The sequence below is a fragment of the Vigna umbellata genome, chromosome 6 (assembly GCF_029865625.1).
Source record: "Vigna umbellata cultivar VRB3 chromosome 6, Vumbellata_1.0, whole genome shotgun sequence".
Lineage (NCBI taxonomy): Eukaryota > Viridiplantae > Streptophyta > Magnoliopsida > Fabales > Fabaceae > Vigna > Vigna umbellata.
Window position 1 is genome coordinate 8675850 of NC_142170.1, and position 18181 is coordinate 8694030.

The 18181-nt window shown below is 35.7% G+C and overlaps 2 protein-coding genes and 2 long non-coding RNA genes across 4 annotated transcripts; 3 read left to right on the forward strand and 1 right to left on the reverse strand.

Moving 5' to 3' along the window:
* The first annotated feature begins 686 nt into the window (after positions 1 to 686).
* LOC148196745 (uncharacterized) lies at positions 687 to 3419 on the forward strand. The gene is made up of 3 exons (XR_015780144.1): positions 687 to 843; positions 993 to 1064; positions 3108 to 3419. It is a non-coding gene; the product is annotated as an uncharacterized LOC148196745 (long non-coding RNA).
* Positions 3420 to 6879: 3460 nt separating this feature from the next.
* Positions 6880 to 9592, forward strand: LOC148196746 (uncharacterized). The gene is made up of 3 exons (XR_015780143.1): positions 6880 to 7036; positions 7186 to 7257; positions 9281 to 9592. It is a non-coding gene; the product is annotated as an uncharacterized LOC148196746 (long non-coding RNA).
* Positions 9593 to 10300: 708 nt separating this feature from the next.
* On the forward strand, positions 10301 to 11436 carry LOC148196747 (uncharacterized). The gene is made up of 2 exons (XM_088092320.1): positions 10301 to 10719; positions 10827 to 11436. Exons 1-2 carry the CDS (start codon positions 10456 to 10458, stop codon positions 11304 to 11306), a joined length of 744 nt encoding a protein of 247 aa, XP_087948446.1. The 5' UTR covers positions 10301 to 10455; the 3' UTR covers positions 11307 to 11436.
* A 3478-nt stretch (positions 11437 to 14914) lies between these two features.
* LOC124831039 (putative F-box protein At5g55150) lies at positions 14915 to 17407 on the reverse strand. The gene is made up of 2 exons (XM_047304923.2): positions 17345 to 17407; positions 14915 to 16521 (listed from the first exon to the last, which is right to left on the reverse strand). Exon 2 carries the CDS (start codon positions 16518 to 16520, stop codon positions 15096 to 15098), a length of 1425 nt encoding a protein of 474 aa, XP_047160879.1. The 5' UTR covers position 16521; positions 17345 to 17407; the 3' UTR covers positions 14915 to 15095.
* Positions 17408 to 18181: the final 774 nt, after the last annotated feature.

An 18181-nucleotide genomic window follows, 5' to 3' on the forward strand; every position in this document is an offset into this window, starting at 1 on the left:
CAGTTTATGCCCAAGAGGGTAACCATGCTTCTTAAATCATTCATCAACAGTGTGTCCAATGATATTGCAAAAAGTGCAAACCTTTGAATTGTATGAACCTGAATTTGATCTTCCGCCAAAGCCTCCTCTATTTGATGAATAGCCTCGACCTCCTCTTATCCCTTTGTTGTATGAGGATCCTGAAGATCCTGGTGAATAACCATTCTTTTTGTAACAATATTTAGCCGTGTGGTAATCTTTTCTATAGAATGTGCAAGATACCTTGTTACTAGCATTTGTTGTGGCTGCATTTAACATACTCATATTACTCATGATAAGATTCTGATCAATGGCAGCCATGAGTTGGTTTGGTAAAAAAAAACGCAAAGAAATAAAGAAGGGGCAAGATATTGTTAAAAGGAATTATCAATAGTTTAATATATCTTTTATGGCATTATAAATTGTTTATTACAAACCTAAACTATGATATATATACTCCAAAATATTTATTTATTGTGAATTTTATTTATAGTATAATTTATTCATTGTAAATTATAGTTATATAAAACAAACATTTATTGTAATGGTCTGAAGATTTTATAAAGTCATTGGGCCCTAATTTGACAAGCCAGGCCCATTGACCCAAGGACACTTGAACCTTGGGAGGGGCTCTTTCCTTGCAAGTCAGATTTCATTTCACAGATTCCTCTCTCTCTAGAACAGAAACCTTGCCCTAACTCAAGTGCTCTGACTTCTCTCTAGGTTTCCAGCCATTTCCACCGATTGAATCCTAATTTGGTGGTGTTTTCTTGTTCCTGGAGTCAAGAGCTACGAAACCATCCGATTGGTTTTGCGTTCCAGCGGGTAAGTAGATTTTCCCTCTTTCCCTTCACTGTTCTTGTCCTAGGTTGTACCATTTTCTGATTTCTTGTGCCCTGTGTGAGTTTGTCTTTCATTCTTGGTTTATTCCGACTCAAAGAGCTAAAGTCTAGCACCTATTTGGTGATTTATAGGTTCTGTACAGTTTCGCACGGTGTAGGGGGTACTGTTAGAGCATCTCTGAACTGTGTTGAGCAACCCACCAGGTAAGGGGAGCTAGTTCTCTTTTTGATTTTATTGTATGACGTGATTACATGGTGATTTTCAAATTGGTATGTTGTTGGAAGCATAATTTTTAATTTTTGCTAACTTGAAATGCATGTACGAAAGTGTGAGTGCTACGTGAATGTGGTGATTGATGGATATGAACTGTTTGGGATGATTTTGAGTGATGAATTATGTATGTTGGAACTGTTTTGGTGTGTAAAATTTGTTGTGGTGTTGATAGGAAGGAAAATCAAGTGTCTTAGGGTCACTTTTTGGTCATTTTAGAGGAAGTGAGGTAGGGATTTTGAGTAAATGAAGGCTGCAGTGTTCCTGGACTGTTTGGGCAGCCTAGACAAGTCCATTGTGACTTGTTAGAAGCATAACAGTAGTTGAAAACAGGTTCCAAGTAGTGGAATCGAATTTGGGTCCCTAAGTTGTTGAAATTAGTGTTTTGGAGCTGAAAGTGAACTTTAATCACTTAAAAATGGTAGTAGAAATGTTTAGAATCATTTGGATAAGTTTAATTAAGTCTAAAACGAGAATTAAGAGTCTAAGAAGTTGAGAAAAGTGGTTAGAAATGGTCAAGGGAGGTTTTGTTACCATTCTGCAGAGTTCTGAGAATTCTGCAGAATTAAATTCTGCAGAATGTGCAAATTGAGCGTTCGTCCATGTCGGAGTTGAACGCTCGGTCATGCCATGCGCTGAGTGACGTTCGGTCAAATGTGGGCTTGACTTAACGTTCGTCCTTGTCTAGGGAGCGTTCGGTCTTAGGGAATGATATTAATGGCGTTCGGTCATTGGTTTAAGTAACGATCGCTCAAGTTATGGTTTAGTAACGATCGCTCAGGTGTTGGTTAGTAGCGTTCGTTCATTCGCTGGTTTAGTAGCGTTCGGTCAGTTGAAGGTTTAGTAGCGTTCGGTCAGTTGAAGGTTTAGTAGCGTTCGGTCAGTTGAAGGTTTTATTAGCGTTCGGTCAGGGGTTGGAATTAATAGCGAGCGTCCATAGGTAGTAGCGAGCGTCCATATTGGTGACGTTCGGCCTAGTGTTTGATCTCACAGCGTTCGTCCATGGAACGCTTGCTTTAACAGCGTTCGTCCATTGGAACGTGTTAGGGATGTTAGCGTTCGTCCTAGTGATGTTAGCGTTCGGTCTGGATCATGTGTTAGTGATAATAGCGTTCGGTCTTATACCCTCATGTAGCAAGTGTTAGCGTTCGGTCATGAGGCTTGATATTGAAGTGTTCGTCCAAATGGGGTTCGCCCAAGGGGTTAGGACGTTCGTCCAAACAGTGTCCGTTCAAGGTTTTGGACGCTCGTCCAAACAGTGTTCGTCCAGTGGTGATATTTTCCTTTATGCTTTCTCTCATTCCAGTAAGCTTTGTTAATTAAATATTTCGGTTACGATTTATGAATGCATCTTCATGTGATCCAGATTGGTTGAAAGTGTATGATTATAAGTGGTTTATGATGTACATTGTTGATCCAAAAGGAATATTATGAGATTTAAAATGGTTGGATTGAATCGGAAATTTAGATCTCTCGGTGAGATCAGTTAGTGTATTGAATGAATGTAAGAGGCTTCCATATGGGGGGTTATCCCTAACACTCCAACGGTCTTTCATTCTCACTTAGAGAGGATTGACGCGTGTGGTGGGAGTAGTGGGAGGTCCTAGGGTAGACGCTATCACTGGAGGTCTATTCCGCGGTAACGGATTAGCCTTGTGTATGGTCGGGTGGAACCCCTCGGCAATGGCTTTGCAAAGCAGTAGAGGCCATCACAAGTGCACAACCCGCCCCAGCTCTACATACATTCTATGTCCGGACGTGTCTAGAGTCTTAACATGATAGGATGCTGGTCTTGATGAGTTTTATGAAATAAATGCTTATGATGACTTATGTGTATGGATATTCTGGTAAATGATAGATTGGTTGAAAATGAATTGTATGATTGTTTGAGACCTAGCTCACCCTTGCATTTGTATGTGTTGCATGTGTTTGCTTTCCCCCTTGCGATGATCATCCAATCCTTTGGATGTGAGCAGTAGGTGATGATGTACCTTTGGAGCAAGCTTTGGAAGTTGAGGAAGACCCAGCACCTAGTGCTTAGGATTTCTACCAGCTCTTATGTTAAATAGCTTTTCATTTTGAAAGACTTCTAGACTTCATTTTATCATGATCCGTCATTTCGGGAAACTTTTTAGGTCCCTTTAAAATTTCATTAGTCTTGTATTTTGGAGAATTATGAACTTGTACTTAAGTTTTAAAGTTTTCCAGCCAGACTTGGATAACTGTACTCCTTAATCCTATCTTTTGTGTACTCTTAATTGCTTTCTATTATTATAATTGATGCATTCTACATATATACATTGTTATATATTTTGGGATGTCACATTTATGGTATCAGAGCAGTTTGTCCTTAGGATGACCTGTGAGTTGAGGGCTTGTCTTACCTTCTCTGTGAAGAATTGAGTCTAAACGGTATGATTTACCATTTCCTCCAAGTCTAGATAGTAGAGTGTGTATCTAACTAGAAGTTTTGAGAACAGAAAACGTCTTGATAAGAGTAATGAGGGTGCACACTCATGACTTTATCAGAGATGATTTTCCTTTCTTAATTCTGAAAGTTTGGGAAACAGTAAGGGTGGTGATTGTAGTATTGTTTTCAATAGAAATTCTTGTCTTGTTCTTGCCTTTGTGATAATGTATTGTGCTCTATAGTGATAGAGGAATGCAGATTCAATGACAACTTGACTTGTATACCTTTATTAGAATTGGTTTAAGCCTTTGAGACAAATTCTTGCCTCGAAGATAAGGAGTTAGAAGACCAAAATCTTGGTTTCACAAGACGAGTGAAGATATTGGAATTTAGAAGTAATGTTTTTGGGTGAAGAAAAGTTCTCAAGAAGAGAGTCAGAAGATCAACTATCGTACGTTCTACAAGAAGAGTGGGGTTCGAAGGCTAGATTAAGAGGAGATTTGGATAAGCATGGGTGCAGCAAGGTTTGAGAAATCAATTTGGTTCAGTATATCAATAACGTCAGAGGTCAGAAGAAAGGGAAGTGTTGGTGAGCAACAGAGTGGCATTGAGTGAGATTAGTATCATGGGTCGGCGTATCAGCGATGGTTGAGATCTGAATAAGAAAAATGGTGGATGGTTTGAAGTTTAAGTTAAGAAAGGAATAGGAATTCTAAAGTGGGACCAAGGGGAATGAGTATCAAGAAGAGAAGAAGAAGAGTTTGAGAAACTGTCGTTTAAGGCATAGAGCTGAGTTACGGAGGAAATAGTGGAAGGAAGAATTGCCAAGTTGAGAGAGAGCATGAGGTCTTTAAAGAGGAATGAAGTATTGTAAGGGTCTTAAGTTAAGTGAATAATTGGAAGGAGATAGTCAAGTTTTCTCAGGAAGTGGATGTTTAGAGTCAAGTTTAGAATGATGTTTCAAGATAAGTGGTTCGTATAGAAGAAAGGTTTGATCATTGGTTGAGATGTTCAGTGACCGGCTGAGTCAATCAAGATAGAAGGGGATGTTGAATGATGGGTTGCAAAAGGCAGTGAGTTGGTAAGTTCAGATAAGGTCAGAGGATTGGTGTTGCTGGTTAAGGGTATTTTGAGATTTAAAGGATTCAAGATAGGGTCTGTAATTCTGAAGATTCAGAGTTGAAGAGGGCAATTCTTGAAGAAGAATGTTTTAAGTTAATTTGGTCGAAATGAGTGCATGAAGAATTCTAAGTGATGTGGCGTTTGTGGAGTTAACCTAAGGTCTCGGTTTGAAGTTCATATGGAGTGGTTTCTTGGCAAGGAAGGAAAGAGAAGATGGTGCATCAAGTATAATTGACCGAAAGATGGAAGCAAGTGTTATGGGAATCCAAGATGTTTGAAAATTGTAAGGGAAAAAGAGATGGCGTTGTTCTTTCATACATTTGAGGTGTGATCATAAGGGAGGTTTGATTGTTTCAATTCGATTTTGGGTGGTTATGGTCTTCAAAAGAAGTGTTGTTGTTTTTTTTGAAAGAGAATAAATGGGTATGTATTAGACGTGGTTCAACTTATAAATGAGAAGAAGAAGGGTTGTAGAAGTCAGATGATTCTAGTAAGGATAAGTGGAGAAGAGAAGATAAATCTTTTGGGTGTAAGGGTTTCGGTTGGTGTTCTGTGACAAGTATGGGATTTTTATATCTTGGAGAAGTGGAATTCATTTTGGAGTGGGGTCTTAGGCAGCACCGGTTATGGATTGTTCTTGTTGAAGTTGAGTAGTATAAGAGGAAGGTGGAGTTTTGGTTAGAGCAGCAGTGTTTGGACTCAGTGTAATCATAGGGAGAACTACGAGGTTGAAGAATCTCAGAAGAGAAATAAAGGACAAGTTGGAACAATCTAGTATAAGTCATAACAATCAGGAGTGATTTCGGGCATGTTTGTTCTGTGGAGTAGAAGGTAGTGTTGAGAAAAGGGAATGGCAAAGATATCATGGAAGTTTTGAAGAAGGTTTTCAAGGGCGATCATGTTTGGGTTACGGTTAACATAAGGAAGTGTTCTTTGAGTCAACTAGTGAACAAGGGGGTGTGAGGAATCAGAGTAGCGCAGCGGATGATGGAGAGCATGTTGTTGTCAATAATAGGTATGCATGAAGAGCTTTCATAATTGTGGATAGGTGCTTTGTGAGGGATGAGTTCTTTGAAACAGTATTGGTGTTGTTATATGAGAATGAGTGGGAGTGTTTGGTAACCTTCAAGAGTCAGAAGTGAGTGTAGGTAAGGAAGAAATAGGTATCAAGTAGAGAAGATTCAGGTTCTTGGTTTGACAAGTATTGAATAAGAGTTGCTTGAAGAATATGATGATTAGGGTCTCTAGTGAAATTGTAAAGTGATTTCATTAGTATAATTGAATATTATAACTAGTGGATTTCTCAAAATGGTTGAGAAAATGCAGATTGGACAATCCTAGTTTGAGATGTATCATAAGTTGATTTGATGTTGATCAAGCTAGTGATCTCAAGTCAAGGAGGTTGCAAATCTAAGTATGAATTACAAGCTAGTGGATTAAGAAATGCATATGGTTCAGGTTAGTGAGATATCAAAGTGAAGCTGGATTGCTCAAATTGGTTTTGATGTTGCAAAGAAGAAGAGTTTTACTTTGGTAATGAGATAGTATAGTAGGAAACTATGTTACTCAGTAGTGAAGATCAGTAAAGCAAGGTGAAGCTCTTAGAATGGATGCGGTGGTATGTGATCAGGAGCATAACAGTAGGTAGTTAAATTAGAAGTGGTAGTGATCAAGTCAGTAGTATGGTGATTCTTAAAAGAAACAAGAGGAGATAAAAGGGTATCAGTCAAGGGTTGATCTGAAGTGAAGGCTAGCAGAAGTTTAGAAGAGAATTTTTGGAAGTAGTGAAGGATTGATGAGTGGTTATCGACGTGGCAGACACAATAGGGTTGATTGTGCGAAAGAAAGTTTCTTAATTGCTGAAGTTTAGGAGTTCATAATTATCTTGAGAGTAATGACTAAACCAATCTACACTATTGAGCATTAGAGCATTTTAGTACAGAGGCAATGTTTTCATGTTAGTGAAGTTGAGGGGAGTAGTATTTTGTCAAAATAGGTGGTGGTTCTAGAGTCTGTGATGAAGATGGATTATTCCTTCTATTTGATAAGTCTAATTTTCGAGGCCGAAAATTTTCTTGTTGGGGAGAATGTAATGGTCTGAAGATTTTATAAAGTCATTGGGCCCTAATTTGACAAGCCAGGCCCATTGACCCAAGGACACTTGAACCTTGGGAGGGGCTCTTTCCTTGCAAGTCAGATTTCATTTCACAGATTCCTCTCTCTCTAGAACAGAAACCTTGCCCTAACTCAAGTGCTCTGACTTCTCTCTAGGTTTCCAGCCATTTCCACCGATTGAATCCTAATTTGGTGGTGTTTTCTTGTTCCTGGAGTCAAGAGCTACGAAACCATCCGATTGGTTTTGCGTTCCAGCGGGTAAGTAGATTTTCCCTCTTTCCCTTCACTGTTCTTGTCCTAGGTTGTACCATTTTCTGATTTCTTGTGCCCTGTGTGAGTTTGTCTTTCATTCTTGGTTTATTCCGACTCAAAGAGCTAAAGTCTAGCACCTATTTGGTGATTTATAGGTTCTGTACAGTTTCGCACGGTGTAGGGGGTACTGTTAGAGCATCTCTGAACTGTGTTGAGCAACCCACCAGGTAAGGGGAGCTAGTTCTCTTTTTGATTTTATTGTATGACGTGATTACATGGTGATTTTCAAATTGGTATGTTGTTGGAAGCATAATTTTTAATTTTTGCTAACTTGAAATGCATGTACGAAAGTGTGAGTGCTACGTGAATGTGGTGATTGATGGATATGAACTGTTTGGGATGATTTTGAGTGATGAATTATGTATGTTGGAACTGTTTTGGTGTGTAAAATTTGTTGTGGTGTTGATAGGAAGGAAAATCAAGTGTCTTAGGGTCACTTTTTGGTCATTTTAGAGGAAGTGAGGTAGGGATTTTGAGTAAATGAAGGCTGCAGTGTTCCTGGACTGTTTGGGCAGCCTAGACAAGTCCATTGTGACTTGTTAGAAGCATAACAGTAGTTGAAAACAGGTTCCAAGTAGTGGAATCGAATTTGGGTCCCTAAGTTGTTGAAATTAGTGTTTTGGAGCTGAAAGTGAACTTTAATCACTTAAAAATGGTAGTAGAAATGTTTAGAATCATTTGGATAAGTTTAATTAAGTCTAAAACGAGAATTAAGAGTCTAAGAAGTTGAGAAAAGTGGTTAGAAATGGTCAAGGGAGGTTTTGTTACCATTCTGCAGAGTTCTGAGAATTCTGCAGAATTAAATTCTGCAGAATGTGCAAATTGAGCGTTCGTCCATGTCGGAGTTGAACGCTCGGTCATGCCATGCGCTGAGTGACGTTCGGTCAAATGTGGGCTTGACTTAACGTTCGTCCTTGTCTAGGGAGCGTTCGGTCTTAGGGAATGATATTAATGGCGTTCGATCATTGGTTTAAGTAACGATCGCTCAAGTTATGGTTTAGTAACGATCGCTCAGGTGTTGGTTAGTAGCGTTCGTTCATTCGCTGGTTTAGTAGCGTTCGGTCAGTTGAAGGTTTAGTAGCGTTCGGTCAGTTGAAGGTTTTATTAGCGTTCGGTCAGGGGTTGGAATTAATAGCGAGCGTCCATAGGTAGTAGCGAGCGTCCATATTGGTGACGTTCGGCCTAGTGTTTGATCTCACAGCGTTCGTCCATGGAACGCTTGCTTTAACAGCGTTCGTCCATTGGAACGTGTTAGGGATGTTAGCGTTCGTCCTAGTGATGTTAGCGTTCGGTCTGGATCATGTGTTAGTGATAATAGCGTTCGGTCTTATACCCTCATGTAGCAAGTGTTAGCGTTCGGTCATGAGGCTTGATATTGAAGTGTTCGTCCAAATGGGGTTCGCCCAAGGGGTTAGGACGTTCGTCCAAACAGTGTCCGTTCAAGGTTTTGGACGCTCGTCCAAACAGTGTTCGTCCAGTGGTGATATTTTCCTTTATGCTTTCTCTCATTCCAGTAAGCTTTGTTAATTAAATATTTCGGTTACGATTTATGAATGCATCTTCATGTGATCCAGATTGGTTGAAAGTGTATGATTATAAGTGGTTTATGATGTACATTGTTGATCCAAAAGGAATATTATGAGATTTAAAATGGTTGGATTGAATCGGAAATTTAGATCTCTCGGTGAGATCAGTTAGTGTATTGAATGAATGTAAGAGGCTTCCATATGGGGGGTTATCCCTAACACTCCAACGGTCTTTCATTCTCACTTAGAGAGGATTGACGCGTGTGGTGGGAGTAGTGGGAGGTCCTAGGGTAGACGCTATCACTGGAGGTCTATTCCGCGGTAACGGATTAGCCTTGTGTATGGTCGGGTGGAACCCCTCGGCAATGGCTTTGCAAAGCAGTAGAGGCCATCACAAGTGCACAACCCGCCCCAGCTCTACATACATTCTATGTCCGGACGTGTCTAGAGTCTTAACATGATAGGATGCTGGTCTTGATGAGTTTTATGAAATAAATGCTTATGTTTATGATGACTTATGTGTATGGATATTCTGGTAAATGATAGATTGGTTGAAAATGAATTGTATGATTGTTTGAGACCTAGCTCACCCTTGCATTTGTATGTGTTGCATGTGTTTGCTTTCCCCCTTGCGATGATCATCCAATCCTTTGGATGTGAGCAGTAGGTGATGATGTACCTTTGGAGCAAGCTTTGGAAGTTGAGGAAGACCCAGCACCTAGTGCTTAGGATTTCTACCAGCTCTTATGTTAAATAGCTTTTCATTTTGAAAGACTTCTAGACTTCATTTTATCATGATCCGTCATTTCGGGAAACTTTTTAGGTCCCTTTAAAATTTCATTAGTCTTGTATTTTGGAGAATTATGAACTTGTACTTAAGTTTTAAAGTTTTCCAGCCAGACTTGGATAACTGTACTCCTTAATCCTATCTTTTGTGTACTCTTAATTGCTTTCTATTATTATAATTGATGCATTCTACATATATACATTGTTATATATTTTGGGATGTCACATTTATTCTTAATATTGGTGGACTAAAATATTAATGAGTTCATAAACAAGAATGAGGAACACTATGAAGTAACTATAACGGAAAAGAACAAATTATACTCAGATGTATAATTTCCTACATATATCAGTTTAGTTTCAAGAAAATATTCCTTAATATTTACAAGTTTTTTTTATTGTTACTACAGTTATACATAAACAATTAAAAAAATAAACGGTCATAAGTACTATCAAAAAAGAAAAAAAACGTATTGCCTTTACATGATAAAACAAAACGCTTGAAGGTGAACCAGCTAATAATCTTGGCTTTGAAACCCCTCCATTTTTCTCCCAAAAGTGGCAGTCATAATCACATCCTTGATAACATCTTCTAAATACCCCAAAAATATTGTTCTATTTTTGTTTGTTCATTCCTCACTCTCTCACTCACCCAATCCTTGTTCAGCACACTAGGTCAACTTCAACAAAAATATATTTAACACACAAATTTTTTACATTTATTTAATTTTTTTCTTTAAAAAAATATAAAAATTTATTTTATTATAATCACTTTATTTTATAATATGTATCAAATAAATTACCATTTCTCCAACTTGAAAGCTTTTTTTATCCAAATGTCTAAATTGACATTCATGTCATTGCAGGCATTGGAGATTCTATTCAACACAAAATCCAAAACTCTTTCGTCAAACGCAAAGTGCTCCTCTTTCTTTTCGTCTCTCCCTACGGTTTCACTCAATAATCTAACTTATAATTCATCAACATCTCTCCTGAACCCATTAACTCATCATTCATCTCCTTTCTCTGCGTTACAGAGAAGAAGAGAAAACCATGAGAAACGTTTCAAAGAAGAAATTTTTAACCTGCTTCCGTCCTGGGCATGATACGGATGCAATGCTTCAACCTAGGGCTGTGGTGGATCGCTCCTCTAGTCGTCGTTTCGCCTGCATCCCCGTTGCAGACGAACACGACGCCGGAAGTTCAGCCACCAAATCCACGTTTTCGGAGCAAGAGTTGCCACAGAAGGTTGTGCCTCATCCTCCAAAACCAACGTTTTATAAGGTGATTAAAGCCGTGCTGATTGAAACCGCGTTGGTTAGTGTACTTTTTAGTTTCTAACTTTCTATACATAAAACCTACGTATTGTTTTTCTTTTTGCAGTTATAGACGTAATTATCATCTTGTATATTTTTTTCCTGCAGAATACAAAAGCTCACAAGAAAAATCTGGACAGCCAAAGTTGTTTTGGATCAAAGCGTGGTTTTTCGGTATACACAGAAAGTTCATCGACCGGTGATGTGAAACAAGTTTTTGTGGACAGTAAAATTGAAAAAATCAAGCCCTGTGAATGGTCTTCGACGATTTCATCTTCAAACTCAGCGGTATCTGAATCAAAGAATATATCAGAGATTGAGTCGACTAAAGAGCAAGTAGAGAATGAAAAGAAGTTTCAGTGCGTAGGAATATACTGGGTTTTCGTGAGCTTAGTAGTCACGATTTTTTGGGGTAAGGTTAACGTTATTATTTGGACATCGTTGTTGTTATGTTTTTTCTCTCTTTGGAATGCAAGTTGTTGTTGGCCAAAAGAGGTTCCCAAGTTGGGGAGCGTAGAATCCAAAGCCTACAAGAATAGCCGCAGAGAGCGCAGTGGAAGGACTGGTCGGAATAAGGAACGTTCGTAATGGGCATTGAATCTTTTACGTCAGCTTGAAGAAAATATCAATATTTTCTTAGTTTTTACGGAAAATAATTTGTTAGATACTCTACTAATATTGCATGTCCATATATTTAATCAATTTTTATGTGACATGCATTATGATATTTACAAATGAAAATTAATATATCTTAATTGCATATTATAAAAAAATAAATGTGAATCGCACACTCAAAAGCTTGAATGTGTACAACTTATTTTTAATTTCAGTAGACCATTTTTTTGTTAAAATATATTTGTATGGATATTTTAATAGTAAATTAGGAATTATGTTGTTATTAAAGTATAATATTATGAATCAAATTTGTAGTTTTTTAATTTATTTAATGAGAAAATTGATTGTCAAACGTAGTTAAGGATTAAATTAGAAAGAATCGTTACTTGTATGATACTCCATTATCATAAACTATCTTAATTAAGTTAGATTTTATTTTGTGAGTTTTTTTTTTTTGAGGAAAAGTAGAGTTTGCGTGAATTGTGTATCACTTTATACCCAAAATTTCAAGGTAATAGATTATAGATCTTTATATTTATATACTAGTAATTTTTCTTAGTTTTTTTTATCTAACATGGAGCTTTCAACTCACTTTAAATTTTTAACAATATTCTCGTGAATCTTGAACTCCTTTTACCTATAAACATACATCTTGGATCTATCATCGTGTCATGGTCAAAGTCCTAAGGTCATTGTTAAGAGAAGCTATAGATATTATTATGTGTCAATTTATTAGAGAATCAAATACTTAATTAACATTAAGAACTTTTTATACCGGTGGAGTATTCATAAGAATATTGTAGAAAATGTGCGAGCACCTTATAATGCTTTTCTATGTTATATAGACTTGTATGTTAGTATTGAAAATGGTGACATTATACATAATGTGACTATTCCACCAAAAAGTTTTCTATTAGTTCAAAATAATCAATATGTAAAATCAGAACAAGTGATTGCCGAGATTCTCGCAGGAACATATACTTTGTATTTAAAAGAAAAAGTTCGAAAACATGTTTATTCTGACTTAGAAGGAGAAATGCATTGGAGTACGGATGTGTATCATGCATCATAATTTAAATATAATAATTCTTATATCAAGATTAACATAAGTTGATTCACCAACATTTAACAATCTTCTCCTCAAATGTGAGTCTCCACATTGGGACACATCCTTACAACGGGACACTATTTCGTAATGCAGAAGACTTTCGATACAAGAAAGAACCCTTAAATTTTATAATCTTTCACATACTTTACATTGCATTCATTCAAACTGTTACTAAAATAAATTATCAACTCTAATACGAAAACACCAATTTCAATCCAAAACGTTAAAATAATAAATTTATAAGTTATTCTATGTACTAGTCATCTTTTTTATTTTTATCCAATAAGACTTCTAACTTACCATGGATTTTTAACAAATTTGCATTCGTATGAACAATTGATCAAATAATACTCCATTTTAAACCCGTGGCATTTGCTTAAATTTACTAAAAAAAAATGAACTTTTTTGTGATTTCTCTATTTTTTTTTTTAGTATATTAGGAGGCTGTGGCTAATAGAAAAAATAATTGTTCGTTCTTTTGAGAGTTTGAGAATAAGAAAATATGTTTCTTCGTTTGATTTATATTTCAAAAAATAATAGTTGCAATAAATTATGTGTTATGGGAATAATTTAAAAAAAATTGGAGGTGAAAATCATGTTTTTCCAAATAAAAAAAATTATCAAAAAATATTACTCTTACTAAATATTTTAATTTGATAAAAAATTAAATAATTTAATAAAATAAATATTACTCTTTATTTTTCAAAAATGTATATAATATTCTTAAATATTTTTATCAATCAAACATATTTTATTTTAGTCATTTCATGAAAATATAAATTCCAAAATTTTCAATTCTTGACGATCATGATTCACGATGATATTCATCAAATTGTACAATCTGTGTTTAAACTGATATTATAGTGTTATGTACAGTAAAACTGTTGAATTTTACACCAATTAATAGAAACTAGTTGTTTTAATCTATCAATGTTGTAAAAAAGTTATATTAGACAAGAAAAAGTTAAGTTCTAAATTGGTTTAATACATGTACATCATTTGGTTCTAATTTGGAGCGTTGTGTTCAAAATCGTCCAACCTTTTAAAAAAGTTTACTATTGTCCCATGTTTTGTTAAAAACTGTTCAAGTTGATCCTTTTGGTTTACGGTGCTAAAAACATAACGGTGCAATGATGTGACAATTGTGACCTATTTAATTTTTTACTACGTGGCAACTGTGACCTGTTCAATGTTTATGCGAGAGAGCCTTCATAATTCTGCACCTTGACTCATGGCAGCCCATGGTGGTGCAACGCGTTTGATCAGCGATGAATAAAGAAGAAGCTCTTGTTCTGGGCTTTTGCTCTTTGCAAAGAAGACGAAGATGGAGGACTCATGAAGAGGCTTCTTGCACGATGCATGGAGACACATTGTTTCTACTTTTCTAGCTTGTGCAATTTGCAGGTTAGTCTCATAGATGCTGCTTGTGAGCTAGGGTTTCTGCGTTAACATGCCTCAAGTGATTAATTAATAGAGTATTTTAACATGCCTCAAGTGATTAAAGTTCAACAAAGTACACAAAATTAAGCCCAAAATAGCATAAACCAGCCCATTTTATTGGCTAGTGAGTTGGCTTATAAGTGTCAATTTGACACCTCTAATTAATTTTAAAAGACATTAATTAATAGAGTATGCCAAAATTTACATCATGCAATATTTTGTCTTATTGTTTCTAATTAGTTTCTTTTGACAAAAACTAAAGATGACAAAAAGGAGTGAATCTAGGAGACAAGTTTGACATCCCAGCTAAAAAAAGTGGGTAAAAATGACTTTTTCAACTCAATAGTCAATCCAACAACTTAACAAGTCAATCTGACAACCTGAGATAAAAAAAAAACTAAATATAAGAAGCTCGCTTTCACTCGCAATAATACTCAAAACAACCCAATAATTTAACATCATTAAAAAACTTAAAAATAAATAACTTAACCTCGTTTGCGATAACACTCAGACTAAATTAACAATCCGACATCAATAATATTATATGCAAGTAAGTGATAAATTATTCAAATACCATCTAAACAACCTATCATGCTGACCAACATAAGTCCAACAACTCGTTCTTCAACCCAATATGAACCTGTTTCAGCTTTATCAACCTGACAACCCTGCAACTTCGAAAAGCCAAATTATAAAATTCAACCAGTTTTTAAACGTGTAAACTAACCTAATCTAACCCATTTTTTATAAACCAAAGTCGGATGGGACTTACGCCGAATTGATTAGTTTTACCGTCCTAACAAAGATAAAGACATAATAATCATGTCATGCCATCAATAACAAATAACTAAATTTGACGTGACAAAAGATAACCACCGCCATATATCTCCTTTATAATTTTATGGGCGAGAGATTGAATGCACCAAACATATCCCAATTATAAGGCTCTTTAATTGTTTAGAAAAATGCTTCAATTTAATTGCTTAAAATTGCTTTAATTATTGTTAATGAATTTTGAATCAAGAGATTAAAATTACTTAAAAAACATATTCACTAAACATCTGCCAAGTTAACAAGTTTCGAACTAAAAGAAAAAAAAAAAATGAGATCTTCAACAATTCTCGGGTATTCTAAAACATCGTTATATACACATGCAAAAACAAGAAATTAGTCCACAACACATGTTTGGTTGGTTGCAATACTCGGGATCGATATTAATTCCTTCGTATTGGAGGAATATTTCTATAGCACCACCATGAAGGAACAGTGAACCACGTGTATGCCCAACTGGCTATATCACCATGGAAGCAAAAGGGCTCACCTTCCTCGTTGCCAAGACTGAAATTGCCCCAGTTGTTTACGTTGGTCATGCTGAATCCTAAACGGCTTGATATACCTTTTAAATGATCAGAATCCCATTCATTCCACCAAGGAATAGTTGGATCATTGCAGAAGTAAATGCTGTTTCTAATTCCAACTCCAAGTTCCTTTGCAGAGAAAGATGTTGAACAACACTTTCCCAAAAATATCATTTGATCCCCCAAATCCTCAACTTTCTTCCATGATAACTGACAAAAGTCTAATGCAAATACCTCAAATTTTTGGGTCTCAAGCACCGCTTGTTGGTTGGGACTAAAATATCTACAAACAAGCAAAAGCTCCCCACAGGACTCCACAAGATACCTTAAAATTTGATTGGTTTGGCGATTCTGCAATATTCTCCTTTCTTGTAACTCAAACATCTCAGGCCTTTTTACTTCATGAAATCGTGTTTCTATCTCGGAAAGTGTTCCAAAATCATCATTACCTTTGTTAATGTTGGTGTAGATACTTTGAACATCAATTTGCCATACATTAAATCCATCTGCCAGGAGATAAAAACTTCCATTACAAAATACAGCATCCTCAAATGGCTCACCTGTTAGTTTATTGTATTTACGCCATGAATTTGCTCCTGTGACCCAAAAGGCTAACTCACGGCACTGGCTGTGTAGAAGCATGCAAACAAAGTTATTCTCAATGGGAAGTCCAGAGGGCACTATCTTGTGATAAAAGTTCCACACTGAAGGGAGACTAAATTGGCTTCCTGAAAATGGATTCAATAAGCTAACTTCAAGATAGAAATAGTCCAGATTTTTTACCATAATCAACCAGCCACGAAATGATCCCCAACAATACTTCCCACGTGCCTCTGCTAACTCCAACTCCCAAACCCGATTCTCCAATATACTGATACAAGTTCTAGTCTCTTTGTTCTGCTGACCTGACACCAAGAGACAAGGAAATCCATGCCTTTGCCAACTAGGAAGTTCTTCTCCAAGAATAACATTCCAACTCATACAGACTTTGCTGATCGATAAGCAATCGATAAAGGTCAGTTTTTCAGCAATCATCTCAAGTATACCACGGGGGAGACTAGACCAATCTGCATAACATTCCTTTTCCAGTTCTCTTTTTCTTTTGCGTATTTTTTTACTGCACTTGGCACTATATCTTCTCCTGATAGTTTCCAACAACAATGAAGGGATACTTGACAAATCTTCATGGCATTTCTTTGACAACTTCCTTTTTTTACATCTTCTTTTCATCCTTTTGGCAGAAACTTTTGTGATGGTAGCTGCCAACAGTAACGATCGCATCCTGCTTGATGTTTATTTGTGAATTAGACATCAAATATACAATGAAAAGATTAACAACAGAGTAGTCAGGTGACAGGCCTATAACTCCAACCACGAAAGCCCACCATTCGGGCCAAACCAACCACCTTAATAAAACTAAAATTTCTCGTTGTCCTAGAAAACAAGGGCACGTTTCCTAAATATCACGTTAAATCTGACTTATTTATCGACTAAAAGGATCTAAATATAAATATTGTTCAAGGTTAAAAATTACGCCGCTAAACATATAAAATGCATAAAATTTTATAGACAACAGAAAAGGGAGGAAAATTAAACAATCCTGGCCAAGCCAATGCAAAGTCCAACCACAATGCAATCATCTCTAATTCCACCATACATTCAGTCTAATGTGTTACAAATTACATATAGAAGACGAACTGGAATTTCCTAGGCTGACTTTGGCTTAGGATTCATTGAAACCTTGAAAGTTGAAACCTACTCACCACTAGCATCATTAGGATAAGTTGCAGAGAGAATAGTACATGCTGCAATCCACAATGTAACATCATGTTCCTTCTGCTAATGTTGAATCAACAAATCAAGAACCGCAAGGATTTTCAAAAAACAACAATGCAATGCTCATTTTAATGATTGATAGAAATATGAAACAAACACTGAACTAGGAATCAAACAGGTTAATCACAACCTAGGAATAGTCATCTGGTTAAAATCCCCCATCAAATAATAGAGTAAAACTACATATACAGTCCACAGTGAGAGCTCGAGATACATATACAAGTGAGAGAGGAAGACCAGACCCGTGAAAATGTTGAACGATCACTAACCTGGTTTAACAAGTTCATACGACGGTCCTCTTTAGCGCTATGCTGAACCAGCAAGACAAGCTCGAAACGGGGAAGCAGAAACAACTGATATCTATATAATAAAAAAACAAAGACTGGGCTTAGTTCTAACAAAACTCGAGGTCAGGCCCAAATTCATGATCAACCATTTAGTGACTGTTAGGCTAATTAATTCCTCCCACTTTTTATTAGTAAAATTTGTACTTTAGATTAATTTAAATACATAGTTTAATTATGTTAAAATATTCAAAATTATTTTTTAAATTTATATAAAATTAAAAATTATTTATATAAAAATTAATTTTAACTTTCTTAAAAATTTATGAAAGTTTCTCATATAACCAATTATGTGTAATTTACAATTTTATCTACGTAATATATTATTAGCTAAAAGATATTTGTAAATGGACATGTCATATTTTTTTATATATTATGATTTAAAAAATAAAACTAAATTGTTTAATAATGATAAAAGTTGAAAAGTTGTATAACTATTTTTGAATTGAAAAATTGGAAAATTACTTCGAAAAACTGTAAGATTGTATATTTTATTAAATAATAATAATTCTCTAATTAAAAAATAAAATAATATAATCATGTCTTACTAAAAAAAAATAAGTTGTTCTAATTAAATAAAAAATAAAACAATATAATTAAAAATTACACCAAAAACAATTACAAATATTATATATAAATTACACCAAAAACAATATAAGTTGTTCTATATTTTTCATGAAGATATACTTTTTTTAGAATATTATATATAAATTATTTAGAAAAATCGATGAGTGTTGACCACTGACAAACGCGTTATGAAGG

Bases quoted from the DNA above. Each gene is read 5' to 3' on its own strand.
- LOC124831039 (XM_047304923.2), bottom strand. From the start codon at position 16,520: ATGCGATCGTTACTGTTGGCAGCTACCATCACAAAAGTTTCTGCCAAA.
- LOC148196747 (XM_088092320.1), top strand. From the start codon at position 10,456: ATGAGAAACGTTTCAAAGAAGAAATTTTTAACCTGCTTCCGTCCTGGG. The intron at 10,720-10,826 runs GTTAGTGTACTT...TTTTTCCTGCAG, and splicing joins TGCTGATTGAAACCGCGTTG to AATACAAAAGCTCACAAGAA.